The sequence below is a fragment of the Podarcis pityusensis genome (genome assembly GCF_964106645.2).
Source record: "Podarcis pityusensis genome assembly, chromosome: 7".
Classification (NCBI taxonomy): domain Eukaryota; kingdom Metazoa; phylum Chordata; class Lepidosauria; order Squamata; family Lacertidae; genus Podarcis; species Podarcis pityusensis.
The window spans coordinates 23,765,738-23,791,403 of record NC_138031.1 but is presented as its reverse complement, the minus strand read 5'-3'; the positions used below and the strand labels follow the sequence as shown (position 1 = coordinate 23,791,403).

The 25,666-nt window shown below is 41.1% G+C and overlaps 1 protein-coding gene across 5 annotated transcripts in view; it reads left to right on the top strand.

Moving 5' to 3' along the window:
• The window catches only part of VPS13B (vacuolar protein sorting 13 homolog B), a 350,839-nt gene that overhangs the window by 309,708 nt on the left and 15,465 nt on the right, over positions 1-25,666 (top strand). For 4 of the 5 annotated variants that reach the window (XM_081013853.1, XM_081013855.1, XM_081013851.1 and 1 more), the window contains exons 44-56: positions 3,777-3,932; positions 5,323-5,586; positions 6,216-6,299; positions 6,463-6,638; positions 7,109-7,279; positions 7,903-8,104; positions 9,845-10,033; positions 10,804-10,950; positions 12,711-12,994; positions 14,730-14,857; positions 15,172-15,371; positions 20,382-20,497; positions 21,603-22,426. In XM_081013853.1, the coding sequence (XP_080869979.1) occupies positions 3,777-3,932; positions 5,323-5,586; positions 6,216-6,299; positions 6,463-6,638; positions 7,109-7,279; positions 7,903-8,104; positions 9,845-10,033; positions 10,804-10,950; positions 12,711-12,994; positions 14,730-14,857; positions 15,172-15,371; positions 20,382-20,497; positions 21,603-22,426 (2,941 nt within the window). The remainder of the gene's footprint in view (positions 1-3,776; positions 3,933-5,322; positions 5,587-6,215; positions 6,300-6,462; positions 6,639-7,108; positions 7,280-7,902; positions 8,105-9,844; positions 10,034-10,803; positions 10,951-12,710; positions 12,995-14,729; positions 14,858-15,171; positions 15,372-20,381; positions 20,498-21,602; positions 22,427-25,666) is intronic. The other variant, XM_081013852.1, reaches the window with a different exon arrangement.

Sequence of the window (25,666 nt, the reverse complement as noted above, 5' to 3'; positions counted from 1 at the left end):
GGACTTCTCTTTTTTTAACCTGGAATTTCTCAAAATTATCCACTCCCCAGCATTCTTCCAGCTCCATAAAAGTTCATTTTTTTAATGCTTCATTGATGTAATGTAGTTAAGATTTTACTTCATTGGGAGACACTAGATCTCTCTCTCTCACACATACACATATATATATTAGATTTGAATCGTGCATTTGCTCTAAAGTTCTTGACCTTGCATTGGGTTCAAGGCATTTCTGATACGGTTCTGCACAACTTTGTATGTAGGAAACTGGTGAAATGTCTTTACTTTAACAATAACTTAGTGGCAGTATTTGCATGCAACAATAAGCCAATAACCTTGGTTTAGTAACCCATAATGTACACACAGCCCAATTGCTTCCTCTTCCCTCCTCCTCTGGCACAAGTAGGTAAACAAATAGTTAAGCATAACAACCGAACCCAGGATAGTGGTTTGCTTCTCACTCATAGGCCAATATTTGTAAGCCAGCAACAAACCTTGGGTTAAGTCTTGCCAGAGATCTCTGTTTATTAGAGAAAAAAGCCATAATCCCAGAATTGGAATGTTATGCTAGGTTGTTTTGTTTAGCTGCTCATGCCAAGAGAGGGGCAAAGAGGTAGTGATCAAACTGCATGCACTAGCTGGCAGCTTTTACACACTATGGTTTATTAAAGGTTCTTGACTTCTTGTTAAGGGAAATGCAACTAATGGTCTCATGGAAATCTAACTTTAACGTTTAGAAAAGTAAGAGCTCTTCTGAAGGCCTATTTTTCCGGACTGATAAGCAACATGAGCTGCTGAATGTCATAGTAAGCAGCAGCCCATCATTAGAGCCATTCCTTTAATTGTGATTCAAGCTACGGCGGAAGCCATACTGCTCTACAAAGCAACAAGATGTTTGGGCCCCATTGAACTTAAGTGAAACTCTTCTGTTCAGAGGTATCTTTCCAGTAGCTGCTTCACAACCATGGAGTCTATTACTGTGGCACAGTAGTGTGTCCAGAGGTCTTCAATAATAAACCCAATGCAGAAAAATAATGTGGAAATGAATCTAGGAAACTGCCTTACAGTACACGAGACAGGGTAGTGACTGTCCAAAATTTCAAACTAGGATCTTTGTACTGTTGTGCTCATGAACTGCTTGTGGGCATCTCATTGGCCACTGTGAGAACAGGATGCTGACTTTTGGTCTGATCCAGCAGGATTTTCCTGATGTTCTTAACCCTGTGTCCAGAGATCCCTTAGCTGTGTTATACCACTAACAGACAGCATCTTCCCTCAAACCCTGAGTTCTGTTATGGTTCTTAATAGGTCCAGTAATTTTTGTAAAGCAACTCTACAGAAGATCCATTGTATATAGGGAAGATCTTATCCCTGTTCTTTATACTATTTGTGGCTTCTTGATGTAAAATACAATAGTGGTCAAATTGCTTTTCACTTAAATCCTCTCCTGTCTGTTATCACCAGTCCACATATCCCAGACTGGCTTTCCCTTTCCCTGCTTTATCACTCTGCAACCAGGAGTTTTAATTTAGCAGCACCTCGTGGCATTGATGCCTGGTTCCTTAGCCAGCCTCCTTTGTTGCAGCATCATGAATTCCATGTCTGTGCCAGCCTTGCTAGAACTCACAAACTTTCCCACTTCTGATGATTGGCGTACAACGTTGATGACTTAATGATTCTGAATGGCAACATTTAGTAGCTGAAAATAGAAATCATGCAGGCAATTCAAATTAAATATTGAAGGAGAACAAATTGCAGTGGACTCTGTAACTAAGGCCAAAAATGATATGTGAGTCTTAAATGTTCCCTGTTCCTTCTTGTCTCTCAGTCTTGTAATTCAATTTAAACATTTCCATGAAGGCCTTGTGGCTCCTACATCTGTAAATTAGGTGGGTGGTTCTGAATTGGGTTGCACACCCACTAGATGAACATAGTCTGGGGATGCTCCATCATCCATCATTGTTGCTGGAGGCACAAGCAGCCAAGGCATCTCAGCAAACACCTTTCACCAGCTTGGCCACTTTGTTCTGTTTCATACCTTCCAACACAACGCAGCCCAAATCTGGCATGCCTTCTTCCAGGTCTGCTCTCCCACACCAGTCACGTGACCCACGTGAGCTAAATTCTCAACAGTTCTCAAAATGTGTGGGGTAAAACTTAAAAGGCAGCAAAGGTATCCCCTAAAGCAGTGGTTTAACTTAATTGGCTGAGTATGATGTTTGCTTATGTGTGCTCAGGCTGCTCATTCTGACTGCCATCTTGGAGTCCTTAGGATGCCCATTTAAATCATAAGGCACCCAACAAGGTGGTAGTAGAATCAGTGCTCGAGTTTTGTGGGGGGAAATAAGGAACCCTTTATGAAATTCTTAACCCTGGCTGTTGAATAGTACCCATGCCCCAGGAGAAGCAGGTTCCATTGGACACCTGGTGATGTATGAAGCAGCAGTGGGAGCATGGAGTCGTGAAGCTCCCACAAATCAGTGAGATATAAATAGGAATTATTTCCGTAGTACAGAGCTTACAATGTTATCAGATACTCGCTCCCAAGAGTACGGTTTTCCTAGCCTTTTCATGCATTTAACATGAAATGCGCATCAATCTCCGTGGTGCATTGTTAGAAAATAATCAGCCAATGTTTGTAAAACTTTCGATGTAAACTGATAGCATATTTCTGGGTGATATGAGCTGGCTGTTCATACAAGATGGGAGGAGATGCTCCAGAAGGGAAGTTCTGTGTTCAGACTCATCATTATCTATCACAGAGCATTTGTTTTCAATAATTTTTGAGCACATAGGGCCAGCTTTTGTATAGCATACCTACGTTTGTTTGTTTGTTTGTTTGTTTGTTTGTTTGTTTTCCCTGCTACCATTCTCTCTCAACAGTCAGCAGCCTTCTCATTTCTTTCATTTTGGGTATGCAGCTTCTCCTCCATCCCCACCACCACACACACAGGAGGCTGTGAGCAACTTGGTTTCAGCCACAGCAGTTGTTTCTCTTTATTCTGTGACTAAGATTTAAATATCAAAGCCATTAGGAGCTTTTATGTCCCAGAGTACATTTTCCCCTTAGGGTATACTTATTATCTTGTATATTTGTGTTAGTAGTCAAGGCCTAACTTTTGTAATTCAAAAGCCACCCACTGTATTGAATGTGTTTGTTTTACAAGCAGTTTTGTGCTGAGGGGACCAAAAATTGCCAGCAGGCTACTGAGTTGTAACATCTTAGCCGTTTGTTATTGTGGCTCCTTCTTAAAGGTCAAAGTCAAACTTCACTGGAAAAAGCATAATTTCAGTCCATTAGCCTTGATTCATTGCCCTTGATGTGTGGGGGCCTTCATTATCTCCTTTTTCTAGACCTTGATGTAACTTTTTTTTAGTACTGTATTCATAAATCAGAAAATTTGTGACTTTTTTTTCCTGGGCAGCAGTTTCATACTGAATAACTATATGATAAACCGGCTTCATTTGGCCTCTATTAAAATAGAGAAATGTACTTAGAAATTCACCTTTAAAGACTGGAAGTTGATTTGTTTAGTTTATTAAATATAAAGCACATGATTACCAAGGCCTATGTTGCTTTAGTACACTGGGTAACAAGGGTCATACGGCTTTGTTTGTTTTTAAAGAAAGGTATTAAACATGTTCAAATCTTATAATGAGAACTTTTGCAGTGATGGGACTTGGGTTTTGCTGTAAGGTTAGCTGATTAGTACAGGTCATCAATTAATGTGCTGCTTGTTTGCTTTTGGTTAGTTATTATTATTTTTTATCTTTTTCAGCTGCTACATATCTGTATTGAAGGTTGGGGAAACTGGCGGTGGTCTGAGCCATTCAGTGTAGATAATGCAGGAACATTTATCAGGACTATTCAGTACAAGGGAAGGACTGCATCACTTATTATCAAGGTCCTGCAGCTCAATGGAGTACAGAAACAAGTGAGTGTTCTTATGCATGTGCATTTTGCTGAGGAATTCTTTTTCCAACAAACATTAAGTTGTCCAAGAGGATGCCACTAACGAAGTAATTAAGTATTACTTACCGTATTTTTTGCTCCATAAGACACACTTTTTTCCTCCTAAAAAGTAAGGGGAAATGTGAGTGCGTCTTATGGAGCAAACGGCGCTGCGCAGAGAGGGAGAGCTGCGCAGCGCCCCTTCAGCGAAGTGCCTCTCCTGCGAAGCGGGAGGAAGAACAGAGCCCCTTCTGTTCCTCCTCCTGCTTCGCTGAAGGGGCTTCGCAGCTCTCACTCTCTGTGAAGGAGAGGCGCTGCAAAGTGCCTCTCTTGCGAAGCGGGAGGAGGAACAGAAGGGGCTCCGTTCTTCCTCCTGCTTTGCAGGAGAGCCACTTCACAGGAGAGGCGCTGCGCAGAGACAGTGGCCAGCTTGAACAGAGCCCCTTCTGTTTCTCCTCCTGCTTCGCTGAAGGGGCGCTGCGCAGCTCTCCCTCTCTGCACAGCGCCCCTTCAGCGAAGTGCCTCTCCTGCGAAGCGGGAGGAGGAATGGAGCCCCTTGATAAGTTCCATCAGAGTTCTTAGGCACTTAACATCACATAGAGTCTTAATTGATTTTAGTGAGCAGCTAAATTCTTGTATGACCGCGGGTGGCGCTGTGGGTTAAACCACGGAGCCTAGGACTTGCTGATCGGAAGGTCGGCGGTTTGAATCCCCGCAACAGGGTGAGCTCCTGTTGTTCGGTCCCTGCTCCTGTCAACCTAGCAGTTCGAAAGCACCTCAAGTGCAAGTAGATAAATAGGGACCGCTCTCCAGCGGGAAGGTAAACGGTGTTTCTGTGTGCTGCTCTGGTCCGCCAGAAGCGGCTTAGTCACGCTGGCCACATGACCCGGAAGCTGTCTGTGGACAAGCGCCGGCTCTCGGCCTCTTGAGCGAGATGAGCACGCAACCCCAGAGTCGGTCACGACTGGACCTGATGGTCAGGGGTACCTTTACCTTTACCTTTAAATTCTTGTATCTCCAAAATTGCTTAAATTGAAAGCATTCACTGTGACGATGCAATTGAATTTAGTATTTAGTTGAATATTAAATTATTGGTATCTGGTCAAAATAATATTTTACTGATGATACTTTTTCATTAAAACTTTATTATTTAGATGGTTACATTTGTGAATTTGTGCCAGCAGCAGTTCAGTAATATACTGGTTCAAATGTAACGTGAAAACATGATTTGGTGGACCAAGATTGTTATAGCTGAACTAGTATTATGTCTCTTTATCTCCATAAAATAGACATTTTTCAGCTTAAACTTTATTGTAAAAATCAATTCATATAAACTATTTATTTGTGTTTGTGTCTCATTGTCCCTGATTTAGATAATTATTTCTGGAAGACAGATTGTGTGTAGTTACCTCTCTGAAAGCATTGAAATGAAAGTTGTTCAGCATTACACTGGGCAGGATGGACAAGCAGTTGTAAAGGAACATTTTGACTGCCTTACACCCAAGCAGAAGCTGCCATCGTATGTCCTAGAAAACCATGAACTAACAGAGCTGAGTGTGAAGGCTAAAGGAGATGAAGACTGGTCAAGAGATGTCTCTCTTGAGTCTAAAGACACTGAATATAGCACAGTCATCCAGGTACACAGACAAATAGTTTGCAGATCAGAAGTTTGTAATTTTCTTAAAAAAACCTGATGTGTTTTCCAAGATAGCGATTCACTTAATATGAACGTGGATTTTGGATGAGCATAAGGATACTAATCACCCTCAAACCCATCTGCTAGAAAGAGTGCTTGTTTTCAGGATCAGGTGGGGGGAGTAGGATTAACCCTTTGTCTCCTGCTACAGTCCATATTGGACCTATCCACCCACCCACTGGGAATTTGCATTGGGGAAAACTCTCATTGATGCCAATAGGAACTTTACTCCTGGTGTCAGTAGGTGGGTGTAGAACCCCTGATCCAGAATGGAACCACAGTTGAAGCCATAGGGTAAAAGCCCCCCTATAACTGCCGTCTAGGTCCTTATCCAGACTTGGGCACCTTCTGTTTATTTAAATAAAAATGTGAAATTGCTAAGTGTGCAAATGGTTTCATGCATAGTTTAGCCCTATCTAAAATAGTGTGCAAAAAAAGAGAGATGGATTTTCTTTGAAAACTGGTCTTCTTTTGACTTGCCGTGTGTTGCTACATCAGATGATACAAAATATTTAGCTCCACAAGGCTACCGTAACCTCCGGCAATACCTATCTTTTTTCTTGTCTGCAGGTGCCATCATCAAACAATTCCATTATTTATGTATGGTGCATGGTTTTGACATTAGAGGCCAATTCTCAAGTACAACAACGAATTGTGAGTACATTCCCCATTGCCCAAATTAATATGACCTCACATGTTCTGAAACAAATTAAGGTCAAACTGACCCACAGCAGAGATTTAGTGACAGTCTGTTAGAGCTGGAATGCTGGATCCACCATTAAAAAGCTGAAACTGTTCTACTGCTTTGATTTTGTAGATTGTTTTCAGCCCTCTTTTTATCATGAGGAGCCATCTTCCGGATCCCATCATCATACATTTGGAGAAAAGGAGCCTGGGACTAAATGAAATGCAAATTATTCCTGGGAAAGGGCAAGAAAAACCATTGCAAAATATAGAACCTGATTTAACCCATCACCTCACCTTCCAAGCCAGGTATAGTATCTATACCTAAGCATGCTGGGCTGCAGGATGAGTTTAGCGTCGGAACAAAAGTTTACTAAAACCACCCGTTTCTCTGGTGGGTAATGGAAATGCCATTGTGCAGTGTAGACTCGAGACTGATTTTTGTGTGTGAATGGACTGTGAGCTCCACCATGGTGCTGAAAGCATGTGCTCAGATGTGCTCTTTTCCTGAATTTTTCTTACAGATATTATTTTATGTATACCACTTAGAGAGCTTTTTTAATTAAGTGGCATATAAACGTTAATAAGCAAATAGGCTAAACAAATTCCAGTTGTGTCTACCACCACCTCTGCCACTGTCTGCAGCTGGCTTCTGTTGGTGGGTCCACATGTCTATTAAAAAAAAATCCCACAAGCCTGAAGTCTGGTGTAGAGCACACACTCAGTTTCTCTGATTAACCCATGCAATGAATTACATCCTTGCTTTATTCTCGTGGCAGGGAAGAAGATGATCCTTCTGAATGTGCAGTCCCCATCTCGACAGCACTCATTAAGCAGATTGCCACCAAATCAAATGCAGGAGGCACTGCAAATGAAATACTTGCCGATTTCTATGGGTGCTGCAGCTCCCCCCAGTCTGTGTGGCCTTATACTAAGAAGGATTTTGTCAGGTACTGGTGTTTTGCTATTTCCCTTTGGAGTTGCACTACTTGCAATGAAATAAATACATTTGCAAATGGTAGGATCCTAAAACAACTTTTATTTCATTGGAAGAGCATAATATTTTCAGCATTTACAATAATTTTTCAAGGTATATCAGCTCCACCTGCCTCCTGGATAGAAAAGACACATCTTATTTTGTTAGCTCCTTAGCTTAAGCAAATTCCAAAGCAGAGAGTGGCTTTTCATATTGCAACATACTGAAAATATTTTTAAAAATCAGAATCATATTTTCAGGGGATCATTTGCTATCATATTTGTAGGACTAAGAAACTGCCAAGGAGACTGAATGCCAGGTGTTGTCCTGAGACTACTTTTAATTCAATTATTTCAAAATGTGACTTGCTTTTTGATCCTTGAATAAAAGCCTATTTCAATCAAAGAAGAAAACCAGCCTAAATCAGGGACAGATTTGCCCTGGCAGAATCTCTTTGTATTTCAGAATCATATCTGTTATCAGGAGGCACTCCAGTGTAACAAAAGCTTTATGAATGGCTAGGATGATAAACTGCAAATCTTACCAATGAATTAACCATTTTCTTTTATCTCTCCTTTGATACGTTACTTGGAAAAGCAGCGAACAGCTCACTCAGTGGGATAGCCCAATGCGAGTGAAACTGTCAGTGTGGAAGCCATGTGTGAAAACGCTGCTGATAGAACTCCTGCCATGGGCTCTGCTGATCAATCACTCCAAGTGGGATCTTTGGCTGTTTGAAGGCGAGAAGATTGTCCTGCAGATACCTTCTGGGAAAACAATGATACCTCCAAACTTTCAGGCAGGCATACTATCCAAAACAATATGCATTGTTTTATTTTAACCATTCTCTTTTCATTTGTGTACAGGGACAGATCAAAGGTTGCAAGGCCCACAACACATCCTACACAATATGTTTTTTATTTGTCAGTACGTGCAAACATAGACAAACATGCAAACAGTGGCAGGCTTCTTCCCCATATGGAGTCTGGGTACATCTGGTCAGTTGTTTTGTTCCTAATGTGGGGCAAGCAGTGAATATTGCAAATTCCTCCTTGGATCATAGTCAGCACATCATTGCTGTGAAAAATGAGAATAGCTACCACTTTTTAAGCTATGAAGAATTGTAAAGGGAGTCTTTAATCAGGAAACGGAAAATATGGTCATTGCATTTGGAGCCCCTAAATAAACTGCACCAAGACCCTTTGAAACATCTTACCCATTTCCTAGTTTATAGTAATAAATGGCAGCCATCTACTGTGGATTATTTCAGTGTCTTAATTTTTTTCCTATGAACCATTTGACCACAGGACCTCAAGATGGGCAATTCATGTACAGATTTAATTTTATACTGTACTACCTTGAATATATGTACTACCTTGAATATGAGGGATGCAGGTGGCGCTGTGGGTTAAACCACAGAGCCTAGGACTTGCCGATCAGAAGGTCGGTGTTTCGAATCCCCACAATGGGGTGAGCTCCCGTTGCTCAGTCCCTGCTCCTGCCAACCTAGCAGTTCGAAAGCACGTCAAAGTGCAAGTAGATAAATAGGAACCACTCCCGGGGGGAAGGTAAACGGCGTTTCTGTGCGCTGCTCTGGTTCGCCAGAAGCGGCTTAGTCACACTGGCCACATGACCCGGAAGCTGTACGCCTGCTCCCTCAGCCAATAAAGTGAGATGAGCGCCGCAACCCCAGAGTCGTCCGCGACTGGACCTAATTGTCAGGGGTCCCTTTACCTTTACCTTGAATATACGAAAAGTAATCTCAGCCTTGGCTTATACATTTAGCCAGTTAGGCACTAAGGTAGCATGATGGAGGAGTGGCTTAAGTCCCTGTCTCCTACAAACAGCCTCTGGTGTCAACTAGGACCTGATAACCAAATGCACTCAGGCCAAGTCTGGGCCTCCCCCTGTGTTTTTTTAAGAGTGTGTATGAATAGAATGCCTGCATCCAGACTGTTCTTAGCCTTGAGTACAAGTGCAAACCTACAGGGTGCCAGGAGAGTTTTGTATGCAGAAACTGAATGTGATAGCCGTTGAAATAGGTCATTTGCAAACATCAGAAGTGCTTGCTCCTCCCCAACAATGGAAATAAGTTTATCTTCTGTGAATGATCTTACCAAATGTATGTCTGTTGTGCTCGCAAGAGTGCATCCTCTGTGCAGTCACCTATAGAGTGAACCTAAAGGAGTTAAAGGTCATGCTTAGGGCACCAGCTAAACTGGGTACTTGGGTAACACAGTTGTTCTACCACATTACTGCTGCACCACCCACTAAATATATAGACAGACTGTGGCTTAAGGATACGGAATAGGAATATGGAACATAGAATAGGACCATGAAATCTTGTGATGAAATGCAATTCAGCATACACATTTGGCAACACTGCTTGATATCGCACAAGCACATTGCTGGGAAAAATATATAGAATTTAAATGTGATCAGATTTATGTTTGTGATCTCCTCTTGTCTTATATTGAGTGGAAGTATTGAAAACAGGAAGTACTGAACATGGCCCCCAATTTATTTATTTTTGTTTTAGGAAGCTTTTCAAATTGGCATATACTGGGCAAACACTAACACTGTGCACAAGTCAGCAGCAGTCAAGCTGGTCCACAATATGACATCACCCAAGTGGAAGGATGGAGACAACGAGGAGGTGGTGACACTGGATGAGGAAGGATTTGTTGAAGCTGAGATAAGACTTGGAGCCTTTCCAGGACACCAAAAGGTTAGAAATATTTAAGAGATTATTTCCTAATGTTGAAAGGAGAAAAAATATTATGTCATTCAGAAATATGGTAAACTAAGAACATTTACAAGATGAACTGATCAAGCATACCCAGAAGAAAACTGTAATTGGGAATGGTCTGTTCATATGGATTTGTTTAAAAAGGTAGAATAACCTTAGCTGCCTTCCCCTGGACAGAGTGATTGCAAAAGGAACATCAAAATCATGTCATTCAGGTGTCTTTTCAGACTCAGGACCCACTTTTAACATTTGGGGACTCATTTCTGAATCCTTCACCGTATATTTGCATGGTAGTAGTGCTCTTGTTACAACCCACTAGTGGATCCCAAGCCATCGGTGATGTAGTTCAGCTGCCTGCCAATGACAAAAATCCACTCTTGCCACATGCTGCAGAACCTCTAACAAAGGGAAGCCTGCCACCTTCCAGGATAGTTTGTTCCACTTCCAAGCAGCTTGTACCATCCTAATGTATGGTTTAAATTCTTTATTTATAAAATAAATAAAGAAATATAAAATAAATATAATAATTATAAAATAAATATAAAATTCTTTAACTGAGGGTTAAAGTGGCAGCAGACAGTGATTTGCTAATAGATTTTCTTCCTTGAAATAGTGCTTAAGGTGGTGTACACAATAGGGTTCCTATAGTTTTGAGCATCAAAATGAATTATTTATTTAGCGGTTCTTACGTTGTTGGAAAATATTTGTCCTTTACCTACTAATTTTCTGTTCCTGATATTATCCTGCAGCTGTGTCAGTTCTGCATTTCTTCTATTGTTCAACGTGGTATTCAGATCCTGCAGATTGAAGACAAGAGCATCATCATCAATAACACCCCATACCAAATATACTATAAGCCACAGCTATCTATTATGAAGTCTCAACTAAAAGAGGAGGTAAAATATTAACACTGTATTTTTTGTTTTAGCTTCTACAGTGGGTATAAATTACTATTTATATAAAGGCTAAACTTCTTATTGAAAGGAAAACACTGGATCAGGACTTAATAAAAGTCACTCATTTAGATTGTTTTAATTGAGAACATAGATGCCACAATACAGTTGACCATGGTAATTAACTTGTGATCTCTGCATAGTTGCGGATCTTGATACTGTGTAGAATTAGTTCTGCTTGGTCCCCATATGTTCAGAAGCTGAAGGCTGCTGTTGAAACAGAGGCAGCATAATCCATCATAGCTATTGAAACAGTTCTAAGAATTCCCATATAGAAAAGGTGTATCTGGTTTATAAGCACTGGGAAAAAAGCCTCATTGAATTCACTGGGTCTTACTTCTGAGTAGGTAGTGTACTGTCAGGGACTTAAATCAACTGTACTTACTGATAATAGCAAAAATGAACAATAGCTATATTTACTTACTTAAATTATTTTATAATCCAGTCTTCATTGTTCACCCAATCCCAGAATCAGGAAAAACATAAAAAATCAGTAAGGCAATATTTCATTTAAATACAAAATGTAACATCAAAATATGTTGTTGTTGTTGCTGCTGCTGCTGTAGTTGTTGTTAACTTTTTATACTACAACATAGCCAAGAGAGGGGCACCACTTTAACCAAATGCTCGGATGAGTAACTACATTTTTACCTGACGGCGAAACTCCATTCATATTGTTGCGAACGGCACCTGAAAGCGATGCCACTATTGAGAATACCCTCTCACAAGTTGCCGCAGGCCATATCGCAGAGAGCTGAGGTGCCATAAGGAGTCTGGGCAGTTGTATAAGGGAATAGGGGTGTTTCATGTATACGTACAAGAAATGCATGTATAAAATAAACTAATCAGATGATATTCACGAACAGATACCACTGCAATTGTAAAATGCTGTAATTTCAGAAATCTAAAAAGCAAGTAATGTAAAGTTCATGGTAGTTTGCAAGCGTCAGTATAAAAACCGGAAGCAGCAGTCATGTGTGAGACGCTAGCAGGACAGTCCACCGGGAGCAGGGAGGAGAATGGGAGCAAGAGGCAGCATTTGCTGATCCACTTTAGGTAGCAGAATATCTTGGTGCAGCCCTGCATAGGTCTTATCAGGGAGAAAAATGCACATCCTAGATTGCAGTTGTTCACAACTCTTTAGAGATGCTTCACAGTTCTTTGAGTACTATTGCCCTGGATTATCTGGGAAATACATCTTTCATTGGTGTATTAAATGACAGGCAGACTGTTCTGGATGCAAAGGAATGCTTTGGCTTTAATTAAAAAAAAATCAATGCAAACTTATTTAAAACGTACGTTATAAAAGCTCACATTACTTCCTTTTTTGGATTTATGGAACTAATGTTTTACACTGCTTCTCCTACAAGTTTTTGGCATTACCACTCAGTGCCTGACTATAAGGACATCCTACTATACCAGTGCTTTTTTCTGGGGGGGGGGGGACACAGGGGGGCGCATACCCCTAAACATTTTGTGAATCTAAGTTTGGCCTCGTTGAGGGGCACTATTTCAGTATGAGTAGGAAAATGAGAGTACTCCTAAACATTTTTTTAAGAAAAAAAAGCATTGTACCATACCAAAGAGAAGTGGATACAGGCAAGATGTTTATGAATATTCTGAATTGTGCCCCTTACAAATTCTGCAGAAACTGAAGACTTGCATTAAATAGCTATGTACTCCCTTCCTTGTTTCCTTCCTAGTACTTGCAAGTTCCAGACAGCAGTACATTCAGCATCTGCTCAGCTACAGAGACTGACACTGCCAAAGCAAGTTCTGTTGTTTTTTGGGACTTGATGCCTGATATTACCCAGCCAGTTTCTGATATGCTCCCTCTTCAAAAGTACATGTTGCTAAGCTTCAAACATAGCATTAATTGCCACGCCATTTCATGTTGGAGCTCGCCAGCTGTCATCCGGCAGGAATTCCCAAGGCAGAGTATAGCTGTACCTCTTGGAAGTAGAGCTGAAAATGGATTCTGCACCAGGTATGTAGAATGCATGTGAAGGAGCTTTATATTGACAGGCAGAGGGCAATGCCAGTCTTCAAAAATGCAAGGGGTTTATTTAAAAGTTAAAATAGTGAGGCTGGTCCTCAGTAATGTTATAGGCCAGGCACCCCCAAACTCGGCCCTCCAGATGTTTTGGGACTACAGTTCCCATCATCCCTGACCACTGTTCCTGTTAACTAGGGATGATGGGAATTGTAGTTCCAAAACATCTGGAGGGCCGAGTTTGGGGATGCCTGTTATAGGCTCTTAAATACAAATACAGTGTTCTGCTTTTAATTGCTTAAACTTTGCAATTTTTGATATGAAAAATGATTTTGTTCTCTGTTCATCTACTTTAGTAGCATCTTGATAGCTTGAGAAATAAATGTGCTCTCAAACAGCTTGTGAACAATTATACTTTTAATAATCCAGTTGTATGTGTCTCTGTCTTCTACAGCAGTTTGGGAAGAAAGTTAGCTATTTAAAATGGCACAGTATATGTTACAAGAAGAGGGGGTGGGGAAACTTGTCTGGGAACAATACTGAGAAGTCGGTAGGAAATATAGAAAACTTTCCAAGTCTAAAAGGTTCCCTGTATCTAAAATTGCATCCTCTTTTGAAAATAAGCCACTCCGTGTAGTAAAAATTCCACAGCTTCATAGAAGAGATGATTTCCGTTTCCTGCCTCCCAAACTGATGTTGTTCTTACTGTATGATGCAGATCTAAATAAAGAGCTATACAGAGCCACGTAAGATCAGAATCAGCCATATGGTATTGCCCTTGCTGTGAGCTGTGTGGGAGATGCTTTGAAGACAATGTGTGCTTCAATCTCTGAGCATTGAGGAGGGAATACCTATATCAATTCAATTACTCAGCAGTGACTCTTCTGGGTGATTTATGAATGATGTGGCTGGACTCAAAGAGATTCCAATATGGGCCTTAGAAGAAAGGATGCTGACAAAATACAGTGATCCTAACAGGCGAGAGCAGGAGTCAAAAGCAGGATTATGAGAAAGAAGAAACTGTTCCCTCTTCCAAACGGACACATTTTTATCTTTACATATTCTTGGGGGGGAAATCACTCTAATAGAATAAAGGTGAACAGGCAGCTTTAAAAAGAATATGTGGGAACAGGAATTTGTCTGTGAACCCAATGGTGTAGGCATCACTGTCAATGGGCATGATGCATGATGCATGATGCAGTGGCCATCAACCCCAACCAGGTTCAGGGATGTTGGGAGTTGTAGTCCCACATCCAGAAGAGACCCATTGGCGGGAGGTATCTTTCTGCTTCCTTGGATTTTTATTGCGTTTCTTTCGTACCAGCAGCATTCGAGTTGCTTTACAGTGTATGCTGGTTTTCTATGCAAGAAGGCTATTTAATAGAATTACCATCAAAAGTTACTTAGAAAATAAAGTTTCTTTTAAAATCCATGAAAACCGAGGCCACCATCATGCAAACTTTTGTATGTGAACTTAAATATGTTCGTAGGAAGTTTGATCCTTTGTTGACATAGTTCCCTTCTCTTTCTTTCTTTTGAACTTCGTGTTGCTGGACACACAGCCACTTTTTTTTTAAGTGGGCAAGTATTCATGAAATCTTGGTTTTAAGAGTGGAGAAACTTCCCATAACTGGTTGTTCTTTCATACATTACTAGGTTGGTATGAAATTTGTAACAGTAAATTAAGTTGACTTTCAGATGTCTAATGTTACAATCTTGTTCGCTTTAGAGCTATTGCGCTGACTTATCAGGAACATCTTGGGGTGACGTACTTAACTCTATCAGAAGATCCTAGTCCTCGCATAATTATCCACAACAGGTGTCCTGTCTCATTGCTTGTGAAAGAGAACATCAAAGGTATGTTATTTATCCTGCTTCGACATAAAGTTTAAGCCTTTGAATTAATTGGCTTGCTTGCCTCTTAAATTCTTAATTTAAGAAGTGTGCTCAGAATTAACATATTTAATTCAAGAGGCAGTTTGTGTATGAAGAGGGTATGAAAGGGGGGTCTGGAAAATAAGCAAAAAGCAATAATTGTATTTCCTGATAATTTTTTGGGCAGAGCTTGTTACAGTCTGGCTTGTGTGTGTGCATTGAAATCAGATGAAACTGTGTTATAAATACAAACATCTTTCCTTAAAGAGCTTTCTGGATCTTTTATTAAATTCCAGACACGCCAAAGTTTGATATTTACTGCAAGCACGTTCCAGCTGAAAGTTCAGTACACCATGAACTTTATCATCAAGTTTCCGGCTATCCAGATTGCAAAACCAAAGACCTGGTTCCCAGCATCCTTTTGAAAGTTGTATCATCAGAGGAATTAACAAATGAATGGAGTGATTTTGTGGATATTAATAACCAAGGCACACAGGTTAGTTCTTTGTTTTAATTCTGCATTTCCAGTGTGGCAAAATGATAATGTGAGCATAGAGTGAAATAAATTTAACATCCTCATCTTAAAACACAGGAGTTGGTTGGAAGTAAATGTGTTTTAGAATTAGGTCCAAACACAACCATAATTAGTAAATGTGGAAAAATTCATGTGCAACCCCCATTAAAATGATTAGAAATTGAACTTAAGATGTTTGTGGGGGACTCCCACTCATTTACATGGTGGTTTGTGCAAGGAGGGAAATGTAATACCTAATGGAATTTATGTTTCCCTTGCACCAGAAATTTGTTGCCATTGTTGTGACCTTTGCTTTGGCTCCGAATGTACACAGCTCTAATCTCACAGGATCACAGGACATTTGCTTTTTCAGTCTAGGCATTAATTTAAATCAGTGGTTTCAACCAGTGTGCTGGGGTGCCTCGAATGACGATCGGGGGTGCCATGGGCAACACTGGCCTCTGTCCCTCTTTCCTTCCCTCCCACCTCTGATGCCCTCTCGCATCTCTGCCTCCCAAAGGCTTGCACAGCTGTTTATTGCAGCAGCCCTGGCTACAAGCTCCCCGAGCGAATGGTGCCTCTGGCAGGCAACTCTCTTGGTGGGGGGCGCAGCTCAGAGACCAGGGTTGGCAGCTGTGGCTGCACAGAGGACTCCCAAGGAGAGAGAAGTTGAGAGGAGACTGAGGGAACATTCCACAAGGAAGGGTGTTTGAAAAAAGGTGAGAGGCTGCCAGCTCTGCAGGCAAAAGGGGTGACATAACTGGGCTCCAGGGCTCCACAGGGGTACCACAGAAATAATATAGTTGGTTAAGGGAGCTATGGACTCAAGAAGGTTGAAAACCTCTGATTTAAGCTAAGTGCTCTTTCTTTGTCTAGTAAGAAAGCTATGTATGTATTTACTGAAATTCACATCTGCCATCCACGATCAGAGGCAGCTCTGGCTCAGATTCCAAAGTTATTTGATTGAAGTGTTCAGAAAGAGGCAAGAGTTGCAAGGGGTGGGGGAGCACTTTCCACAATGCGAGATTAAAAGGATACTTGGTGAAAAGAATGTCTCTAAATGTAAAGAAACGAAAGAGAAATACTTCCTCCGCTGTGTTTATTTGACCTGTAGAATTAATTGCCATCAGGAAATCTTCAAAGAAATAATTTAGCAAGATGTTATTTCATATATCACAGCAGTGCTGTGGCCGCTAATAACATTTGTAAGCCAAGATAAGGGTAGTACGGAAACAAAAACTAATTTATCTAGCTTTTAATAACATGGTTAGTTTTGGAATGGGTCCTTCCTCTCTGCTGTGAAGTTAGTGCATTCCAGGGTTATTCACCTGACTCGAAAGCAAATGAACATGGGTCACTGGGAGGGATATTGTTAGATGGCTCCAGCCAATGGCGTTATGATGCAGTTACAGTAAATGAATTCTGGACCATTTAGATATAGCAATGTTTCTACTATCAGTAAACCTAGGAAATAGAAAGTGGGTCTGACTGCTGTAATTTTTCTTTAAGAAATGCACATTCTTTTGGTGGAATGTGTAGATTCTTCAGTTTCCAAAGCCAACTAGACTGCCCAATTTTTCTTCTGCCTTAATCAGTCGGGGATTCAGATTATTACTTATTAGTAAGATTGTGCGTTCTCCCCATTTCTTCTGCAGCTTTGGCTTTATCAGTGCCTTTGTCAGGTCTCACCAATAAACTACCTCAGTAGGAGCACCATATTTATACTGGTGTTTGTTACTGTGGGTGGCAACTGGTGTTTCCCCCCTATTGCAGTCAGATTTTTTTCTGCCCTGTCCTGTTCCATTCAAGGTGGTTCTCTCTCACCAGATCATCTCTACCCTTCTCTTATTCTCACTTAGCAGAAGCAGACTGGATGGCTTTACAACTGCATTTTAAACTATGCTAAGAGTCCCAGTCTACATTCACATGGTACCAGGAGTGTTGCATGACTACTTGTGCTGCTACTGGAGTGGAAACCATCACTGCTTTTCCATCAAGGCATTCAAGGGAAAGCTTGGCCAGGGCTCCTAATCTGACCCCACTATACACACACAAATGCACACAGCCCATGAGCAAATGTTTGCCTCCCATTTCCCTGTCTAGCACCCCACCCCTTGTTCTTTGCCCACATTCTTTGATCCAAGTGAAGAAGTGAAGACTTGACAGGAATAGGAGAGATGTGCTCAGGCCTTACATTTTCCATATCTCCATAATGATTTGGTTTTCTGAGAATATTATTACATAATCCTCTTGAAGAAGAGAACTTGTTTGGTTGCCAGGCTTTGTAATGCCACATATTGGGCATGAAGACCCTCCAGATGTTGGATTCCAACTCCCATCAGCTCCATCCATCTTGGTCAGTGGGCAAGGATAATGGGGGTTGTAGTCCAGCAGCATCTGGAAAGCCGCACTCTGCCATATGAAGATACCTCCACATGTGGGTGCTGTGTCCATGGTGGGCTGGATTGGGACCATAATATTTTGCGCCTGGAAAAATGTATGTTTCCCAGATAAATGTATTCATAACCATTGTGGTTGTTCATCTGTTGGGCGTAGCTTATTTCTGAGAGGGGTTAGTGCCATTCCTCTTCTGTGTTCAGTTACATTCTGCTAGCTGCTCAATCTTGCCATGTCATACTGTAAACATTTTTTCCATAGGTAGTGCATATGAAAGTTGGCATTGATTTTCTGCATTCTTAACAGAGACTTGCATTTTATTGCTATTGCACCATTTAGCTCTTGGCTTTCCTTTAGATATTTTCTATTTCATAAATAGAACCTTCTTGGCTTGTGTGTTCAACCTGCCTTGGTGTAGCTCCATAAAATCCACTCTGCATGCTGCCGTTTGGTTTCTTCTTCCATAAAAAAACAAAAACCCAAGCATTGCACTCTTGACTATGGAAAAAGTAGATCAGACTACAGCTATAACAACATTTCCAAGTTGTCAGAGCTGTTTAAACCAAGAGAGCTACCCCCAAAACTGTATGTCTTGCAAACCACTGCATGTTACATAATGTTCCTGCTGATACAGATTCTGCACTCCCCTTTGATTGGCTCCTTTGATTTCTCAAAAATAGCATTGGGGGGAAAATGAAAATCGTTCTATATTTAATGTTGCCTCTATGTAATTTCCTGAGAAATAAGCTTTTCTAAGTGTTAATCCAACAACCCCATACTTGAGGTGTTTGGAATCATGCTGAGTTCTTCCTTCCCAAAGCGGCATCAACAGCAATAAGATTCTCTAGGGCAGATTATTGCTTCATGAACAAATATGCTACTGCCCAAACTGTGCTGTCTTCTCTGCTTTTATTTTCACCTGAAATAAAGAGATGGTGTTACCTTCACCATAACAAACGATAGAAAGAAATGTCGGTGTTCTGGAAAAAATTGTTAATACAATCCTGATCTGTTTGCTTTGGTATTGAGACAAAAAGGAGGGCCACACTGAAAATTGCCAGAGAAGAAAAAAGAGAGGTGAACCTTAAGCAAGAGCGTGAAAGAGAAGCTACTGGCTCAAATACACTGCCCCCCCCCCAAAAAAACCCCTACCTTCCTCAGGGACAATTGTTTCTCCTATTTAATTTTTTAAAATGATTCCTCAGAATGCTCTTTAACATAAGATATTCTCCTGGAACATTTCTTTAGACTCCTTTTTTAAAGGATTACCTCCCTTCTTGCTTCACTACCCATTTAGACCCACAGCCTAAATTTGAATGTCTGCCCATCTGAGTCTTTATTTTGGTAGGCCAGGGGACCTGCTCCACAGTAAAGCCAGAGATCAGGGGTAGGGAATCTTTTTCAGCCCAAGGGGCCACATTCCCCCATAGGCAACTTTTCAGGAGCCATATGCTACTGATGGGCAGGGGTCAGAAACAAAAGTGGGTGGCAGAACGATGGATATGGCTCTCCTGTAGTAGGCCACATGGCTAGCTGCACCTCAGTGGGGAGAACCTTTCACAGACGTTGAACTGCCACTGAAAGTTCCTTTTCCATGGGCCCCAGTGCTGTGCACTCAGTCATGTATAGGGTTGACCAGTTTGGCTGTGAAGTAGACACAGTGCTAAAATGTCCATAACAAGCATGCCAGAGCTGGAAGAGTTGCCAGACGGGAGTGCCTGTGTAACTTAATCCAATATTGTGCTAACTTCTGAGGTATTCCCGTCTTCGCGCCAGTTTTATGTGAAATGTGAAATAGTTCTGAAAAGTTACATATGAAACATCAAAAATGAATCACGTTGAAGAGAACGCTTCCCTTTTCCATGCAGTGGAAGCATTTTTACACTGGAGACTTTTAAACACTTTTCCACGCTACTAGGCCATAGTAGTACTGAGATTATGAACGTCTTGGTGGCGTGATGAAGTGAATGATACTTCAAATAGCAGCCTGCAAATGGATATCAGTGGTCAAAGTACAAGATATTTTAGGCCATAGTTTCACATAAAGGTTAGTCAAATTATGTAGAACTCTGTCATTAGCCTCCTGTTTCTCCCCTCTTTCCCCTACTGCTAATAGGAAATTCTGCTGTTTTGAGGAGTGTGGTAATGTATGTTTATATGCTGCCTTGCTTGTGCAGTAATATACATACTACAAGCCTTTTTTGAGTTTCTGCCTCACAGAAATGATTGCAGGACTGTGTGACATACAACATGTGGCAGTGTGCACAAGCATGCAAAACAAATGGCAAGAGTGAGGTAAAGAAAAAACGTCTTGTGCCATGTCCAGTTCTGGTGGCTTTTAAAGAAACCAGATGTTTGAATTGTTGGATCTTTGTGTCTGATGCTGTAGGAAATCTGCTTTTATTATTTCACTTGAAACAGGAAGTTAAAACTAAAAGCTGCAATTTCCAAACAAGTTGTGTCACTATATTTGTACAGATGTCTATAGAACTACGTTGGAGTAAGTGTTTTTAGTCCAAAGAGTATTAACATTAATTGGCTCAAGGTGTAGCTGTGTTTCATAAATTTCTAAGTAAGCGTTTTCTCCGCTTCCAGATTGTGTTCTTAACTGGCTTTGGCTACGTTTATGTGGATATTGCTCATCAGTGTGGAACAATAATTGTCACTTTAGCGCCTGAAGGAAGACCAGGACAACAGATCAGTTTGAACAGGTATGCTAAAACTGCTTTAGAAGGTCATAAAAGAGAATTTTCCCGTGTTCAGTCCTTTAGGTGTGAAGTGACTTATTAAATCTAGCACAACTGTTTGTTTTGTCTAGTGTTGCTGCGTATGTGTTGCGTATGTTTAGACCACATGTTAACTTTTTGTATATCACAGTAAAACATGACAATCTTAACATCTGAGGTCATGTCACCCTAGGATAAACACGAAATGCCTGGTACAATAAACAAGGCTAAGAGAGGACACACAAGTTTAAAGTTTATTTGGCCAGATTGGCAGTCCTTACTTGCATAGAACTCCCATTGAGATCTGTGGGAGTTCTCACTCATGATGCAGGGCAGAAGAATGGTCCTAGGCAAACTAGGTAGTCGATCATCTTTATTACAGCTCCTTATGCCCCAAAGTTACAAAACCTTTGTTGCAAGCCACACTCAGCTTGAATTATAACATCACCTTTTTATAACAGTTGAAGTTCTTGGCTTCCAGAGGTGCATCACAGAAAGAGCAGGGTGCGTTTTTGTGGATTTTGCTTATATGCCCTATAATGGAAGTATTAATACCCATGAAATTAGTGATTCCCCGTGCTTAGTAGCCCACTTATTAGTTAAGTTTTGCCAAGAGTAGTTAACGCTATAAAGCAAGCAACCCATCATCAGTTTAAAATAGTTACAGTGATTTAATAAGGGAATATATTGCTTCCATAATGTGAAGTTAATGATCCATATTAGAAACGCTCTGTTTTGTCTGCTGCAAAAGAGCCAAAAACGTAACATGTGACAACGTGTGAGGATATTTTACGTTGTCTTTTTTAGCTTCATGCTACATTGCAAGTACGACCAAGAACTACTGTGCATAAAATGTTATAGTGAAGGTCAAATATATCTTTATGTTAAATGGGTGGGGAGGATGTAACTTGGCATAGACAAGCAATAATACCTCTTTGTATGCTTTGGCTGTAAGTATTTTGATCTCTAAATCTGGTTCCTATTTATAACATTTGCACATTGACGTACCCGATTATCATTTTTTCCCTTGGCTAATTTCATTTGAAATTGGAGGAAACTAGTTGCTGTTGTTTCTCCCCACCCCCCACAGAACTCAAGAGCAGAGCCTCCTTCTTAAAATGTTCATCAGCCAGCTGAGCCTCACTGTATATGATGACATCACGAGCCCAAAAACATCGTCTGAACTTTTGCGGTTCACAGTCGACCACATTTACCTTCATATGGTTCCAGTTGCCAGCTACCTTAGGCCTCTCTCTCATGAATTTCACGGAGAGGCCACCAGTGGCCTTCAGCAGTTTTATACTCTCCATATCTATTGTGGAGACCTGCAGCTGGACAATCAGCTTTACAGCAAATCCAATTTCCATTTTCCTGTCTTGCTGTGCCAGGGAGAGAAAAACGAAACCACACAGTGGACCAAAGTGCACAACCTCATGGTATCCAACAAAGATCTGGAAGAATATAATGAAAATTCCTTCATCAAACTCTGCCTCACTCTGTCGGAAGAGCAGAATTTGCTGTTTCATGTGAATGACCTCAGCTTTGAAATGAAACCAGCCAGGTTATATGTAGAAGACACATTTGTTTATTACATCAAAACTTTATTTGAGACCTACCTGCCAGACAGCAAAGGCATTTGCCATTCTGCAGAAGCCTCGGCTATTAGCCGGATACTTCCTGAACCAGTAAGGCAGCATGCAAATGCTTTAGCCAATCCAGTGAAATTAAGGAAGTTAGCAATCCAGCCAGTGAGCCTCTTGGTCAGCGTCCATGCTTCCCTGAAGCTCTATATTGCTTCAGATCACACTCCTCTCTCCTTCTCTGTGTTTGAACGAGGACCCATTTTTACAACAGCCAGGCAGCTCATTCATGCGTTGGCCATGCATTATGCTGCAGGAGCATTATTCAGAGCAGGTATGTTTGTTCCATAACATATTTGTACCTTTTTGACATAGCCCAATGTTTGCCACATGCGACTAAGTGTGTGAAAGCAGACAATTCAGGGTACACTTGATTACACACTGATGATGATCAACAAGCTTAAATCCACATAACTATGATTAGGCTGCCTGTTGGTTTTTGTTGGGGAAATCAAAGATGACCAAGGCTTGGACATCACATTGAGTAAAATGATAGATCTAAAAATGCTATGAATGCGAAATAGTAGAGATCAACATTCTCTTGCAGGCTATTTTCAAAGCCCGTGAGAAATATGGGAATAGTATTCTGATTTTCTTTCTTTTGTCCTAGCCAGCCTGCACAACTCAGAATTCATAGCAACTAATTCCTAACATGAACTCAACAAAAGGAATTTCTTTCATGAAATTATTCAATCTGTCTCGATACATTTGAGGCAAATTATGCCATTGAACACTGTTTTCTTGTTCAATCTCCTTTTGGCTGCCGTTTATGATTAGCAATCTGTCTTTCTTCACAGAATCCTCATGCTAGACTGGCACACAGATGTTTATTGTCCTTTGATCTGAAGAGTGTGTTTGTTTTACTGATTCTTTCCCATACAAGATCAATAGTGAGCAAACAGTCTATTAGATTAATGGATACCTTGTCTCACTTCCATACATGTGCATTCATAAAGTGACTCCATCTCTGCTGTACCTTTGCTATATAGGAACATGTACGTTGCAGTGGAAAAGGAGACTAGCCTTTGATCACCCACAGCCAATGCACAATTGCTTTTGCTGAAACATGATCATTATCTTTCTCCATGCCAGTTGCTGTTGGGCCCTGTACCATTCAACAGTCTGTGAACCACTTTTATTGTGTGTTATGTGCAATTAAGAAAGTCCTGCTTATTCAACAGTCACATGCACATTACAACACCATAGCCGGATAGGCTACTTGTAGGAACTTGGAGTGCTCTTTGATCATACCTGATTCTCTTGTAGTGCAAGCCCATGCAGGAGCACATTCATCTACATCAGGGTTTCCTAAACTTGGGTCTCCAGCTGTTTTTGGACTACAGTTCCCATCATCCTTGACCAGCAGACCTGCTAGCTAGGGATGATGGGAGTTGTAGTCCAAAAACAGCTGGAGACCCAAGTTTAGGAAACCCTGGTCTACATGGACTGGCACACAAGTGACATGCTATGCATAAAGAAGATTCTGGCTTGAGTTCCTGGCATCTCCCAGAGCTCTAAGAAAGACCTATGCCTGAGACCATGGAAAGCTACTATCAGAGTTGAAAATACTGGGCTACAATAGCATATAGGACGAATAGACTGACTTGGTATAAAGCAGTGCTATATGTTCATTTGTCATTCATTCATTTATTTATTTAAGTTGTATAGTCAATAATGATAGCTTTCCTCATGACAGTCCCATCACTTGGTTGTGCAAATTGGATACAGGGTCAATTCAAACAGTCTAACAGATCAGACGTCTTAGGATAACAGTAAAGTGGTATGCAATCTGAAAGGTGAGCCTCAGAATCCCTTACGGCAGGGATGATTCACCTGTGACCCTCCATCATCCCTGATCATAGGCCATACTGGCTGGGGCTAATGAGAGCTGGAGTCTCATAACAACCAGAGGGCCACAGGTAAACTACACCTGCCTTACAATGTTACAGGGGATGTTAGGGCGCAAAGCTTGCTATAAATGTGATTTGTATATTGCACTCAAGTATCTTCTGCAACATTTGCATCCTGGTGTGCATATGCAGCTATTTGGGATGGTGCCTGATGAGACACTGCCATTTGGCTGAGTCCCAAGAGCGAAGAAAACTCTTCAAGTGGTTTTTGTAGTTTCACATATTTGCAGCAGGATCAGATAAACCCCAAAGGCACAAGTCTTGCTATATATGCACATGTTGGCAGAAGCAGCAGCCAGTCAGCAAGTCTCTATGGAATGTACCCACACATATTTTTTAATGTAAATCCTAGTATTTAATAGACAGGTTTGTGATGGTGATGATGATGATGATGATAATTTGAATTGATACACCGCCCTATACCTTGAGCCCTTACTAGCGTTTGGTTGCATTCATTTGTATCTTTCCTCCACTTGTCTCCCAGCTTGTTTCCTCGCCCTAAGCTCTGGAGTATACAAACTTGAGCTATGCTACTCAAACCACTGAAACCAAACTCCATAAGCATTGACCGTTTTTCTAAAGAGGCCTATCTTTTGGACTCCTCCATTCTAGGGCTCTGAACAAACTGCACAGCACAGAGGAACTGATTTTGCCCTCAAACAGGCGCCAGCTTAGGCCTTAGGGTGCCAGGACGAAGGAGAGGAGCAGGTTTTTGGGGGGAGGGGGTGTTTGGTAGCCTGTTTGCGAATTAGCTATTCAGACTCACTGTAGAGTCAGTGAAAAGGCATAGCTCTTAGTATATGAGACTTTTTCAGAAAGGAGAAGTCAAAAGGAGACTTTTAAGTTTCAGTATATGCAGAATCAAAGTTTCTGCTATTGAGGGGTCTGATTCATGTAAGTGCATGCTTAACAATGTATTTATTAGTTTGCAAAATTTAATTCGGAGAACAATTCCTTGTGATGAACATCATCAATAGAAGTAGATTTTGCCCACCTGCTAACGAATCAGGCAGCGTACCAAGTTACTCCTGGATTTTCCACATAACCTTGTTTGACTCATTAATTAATAGATATAAATCCCTCTCACATTATGGTTTGTTACAGAAGTACGTTACTGAGGCATACCATTGACCAAAAAGTACAGATGTGGGAAGGGGAATTGTCTGTCTGCTCTGCCGGTACCTACTATAATTGGCAGCTCAGTTGATCATTAGCTGCATGATTAAATGTCTTTGTTTTACTTGTACAGCCAATGCACAACCAAACCTGCAGGCAGAGACCACTCCTGTAGTTTTCTGAGGTCACGGGCTCTCTCCAGGTAGCCTCATGGGGCTATGGTGTTGGGTGCTGCAAACATCCAACAGTTGTGTGACCTTACAATCCCTTTTGACAGTTCTTTTCTGGCTTCCAAGTCAGCATAGCAGCACAGCTTGTAGCAAACAAAGGACAATGCGCTTGGACATCAGGCTACCTGCCAGCAACTGTAATTTTATGGAGGAAACTAAATCCTAGGAATCCTCCATACTCATCCCCTTGTGGGGAACTCATAAGGGATCCTCCTTCTGAGTAACATAATCAGCATGCAAATGTCATTGCTGTTTACA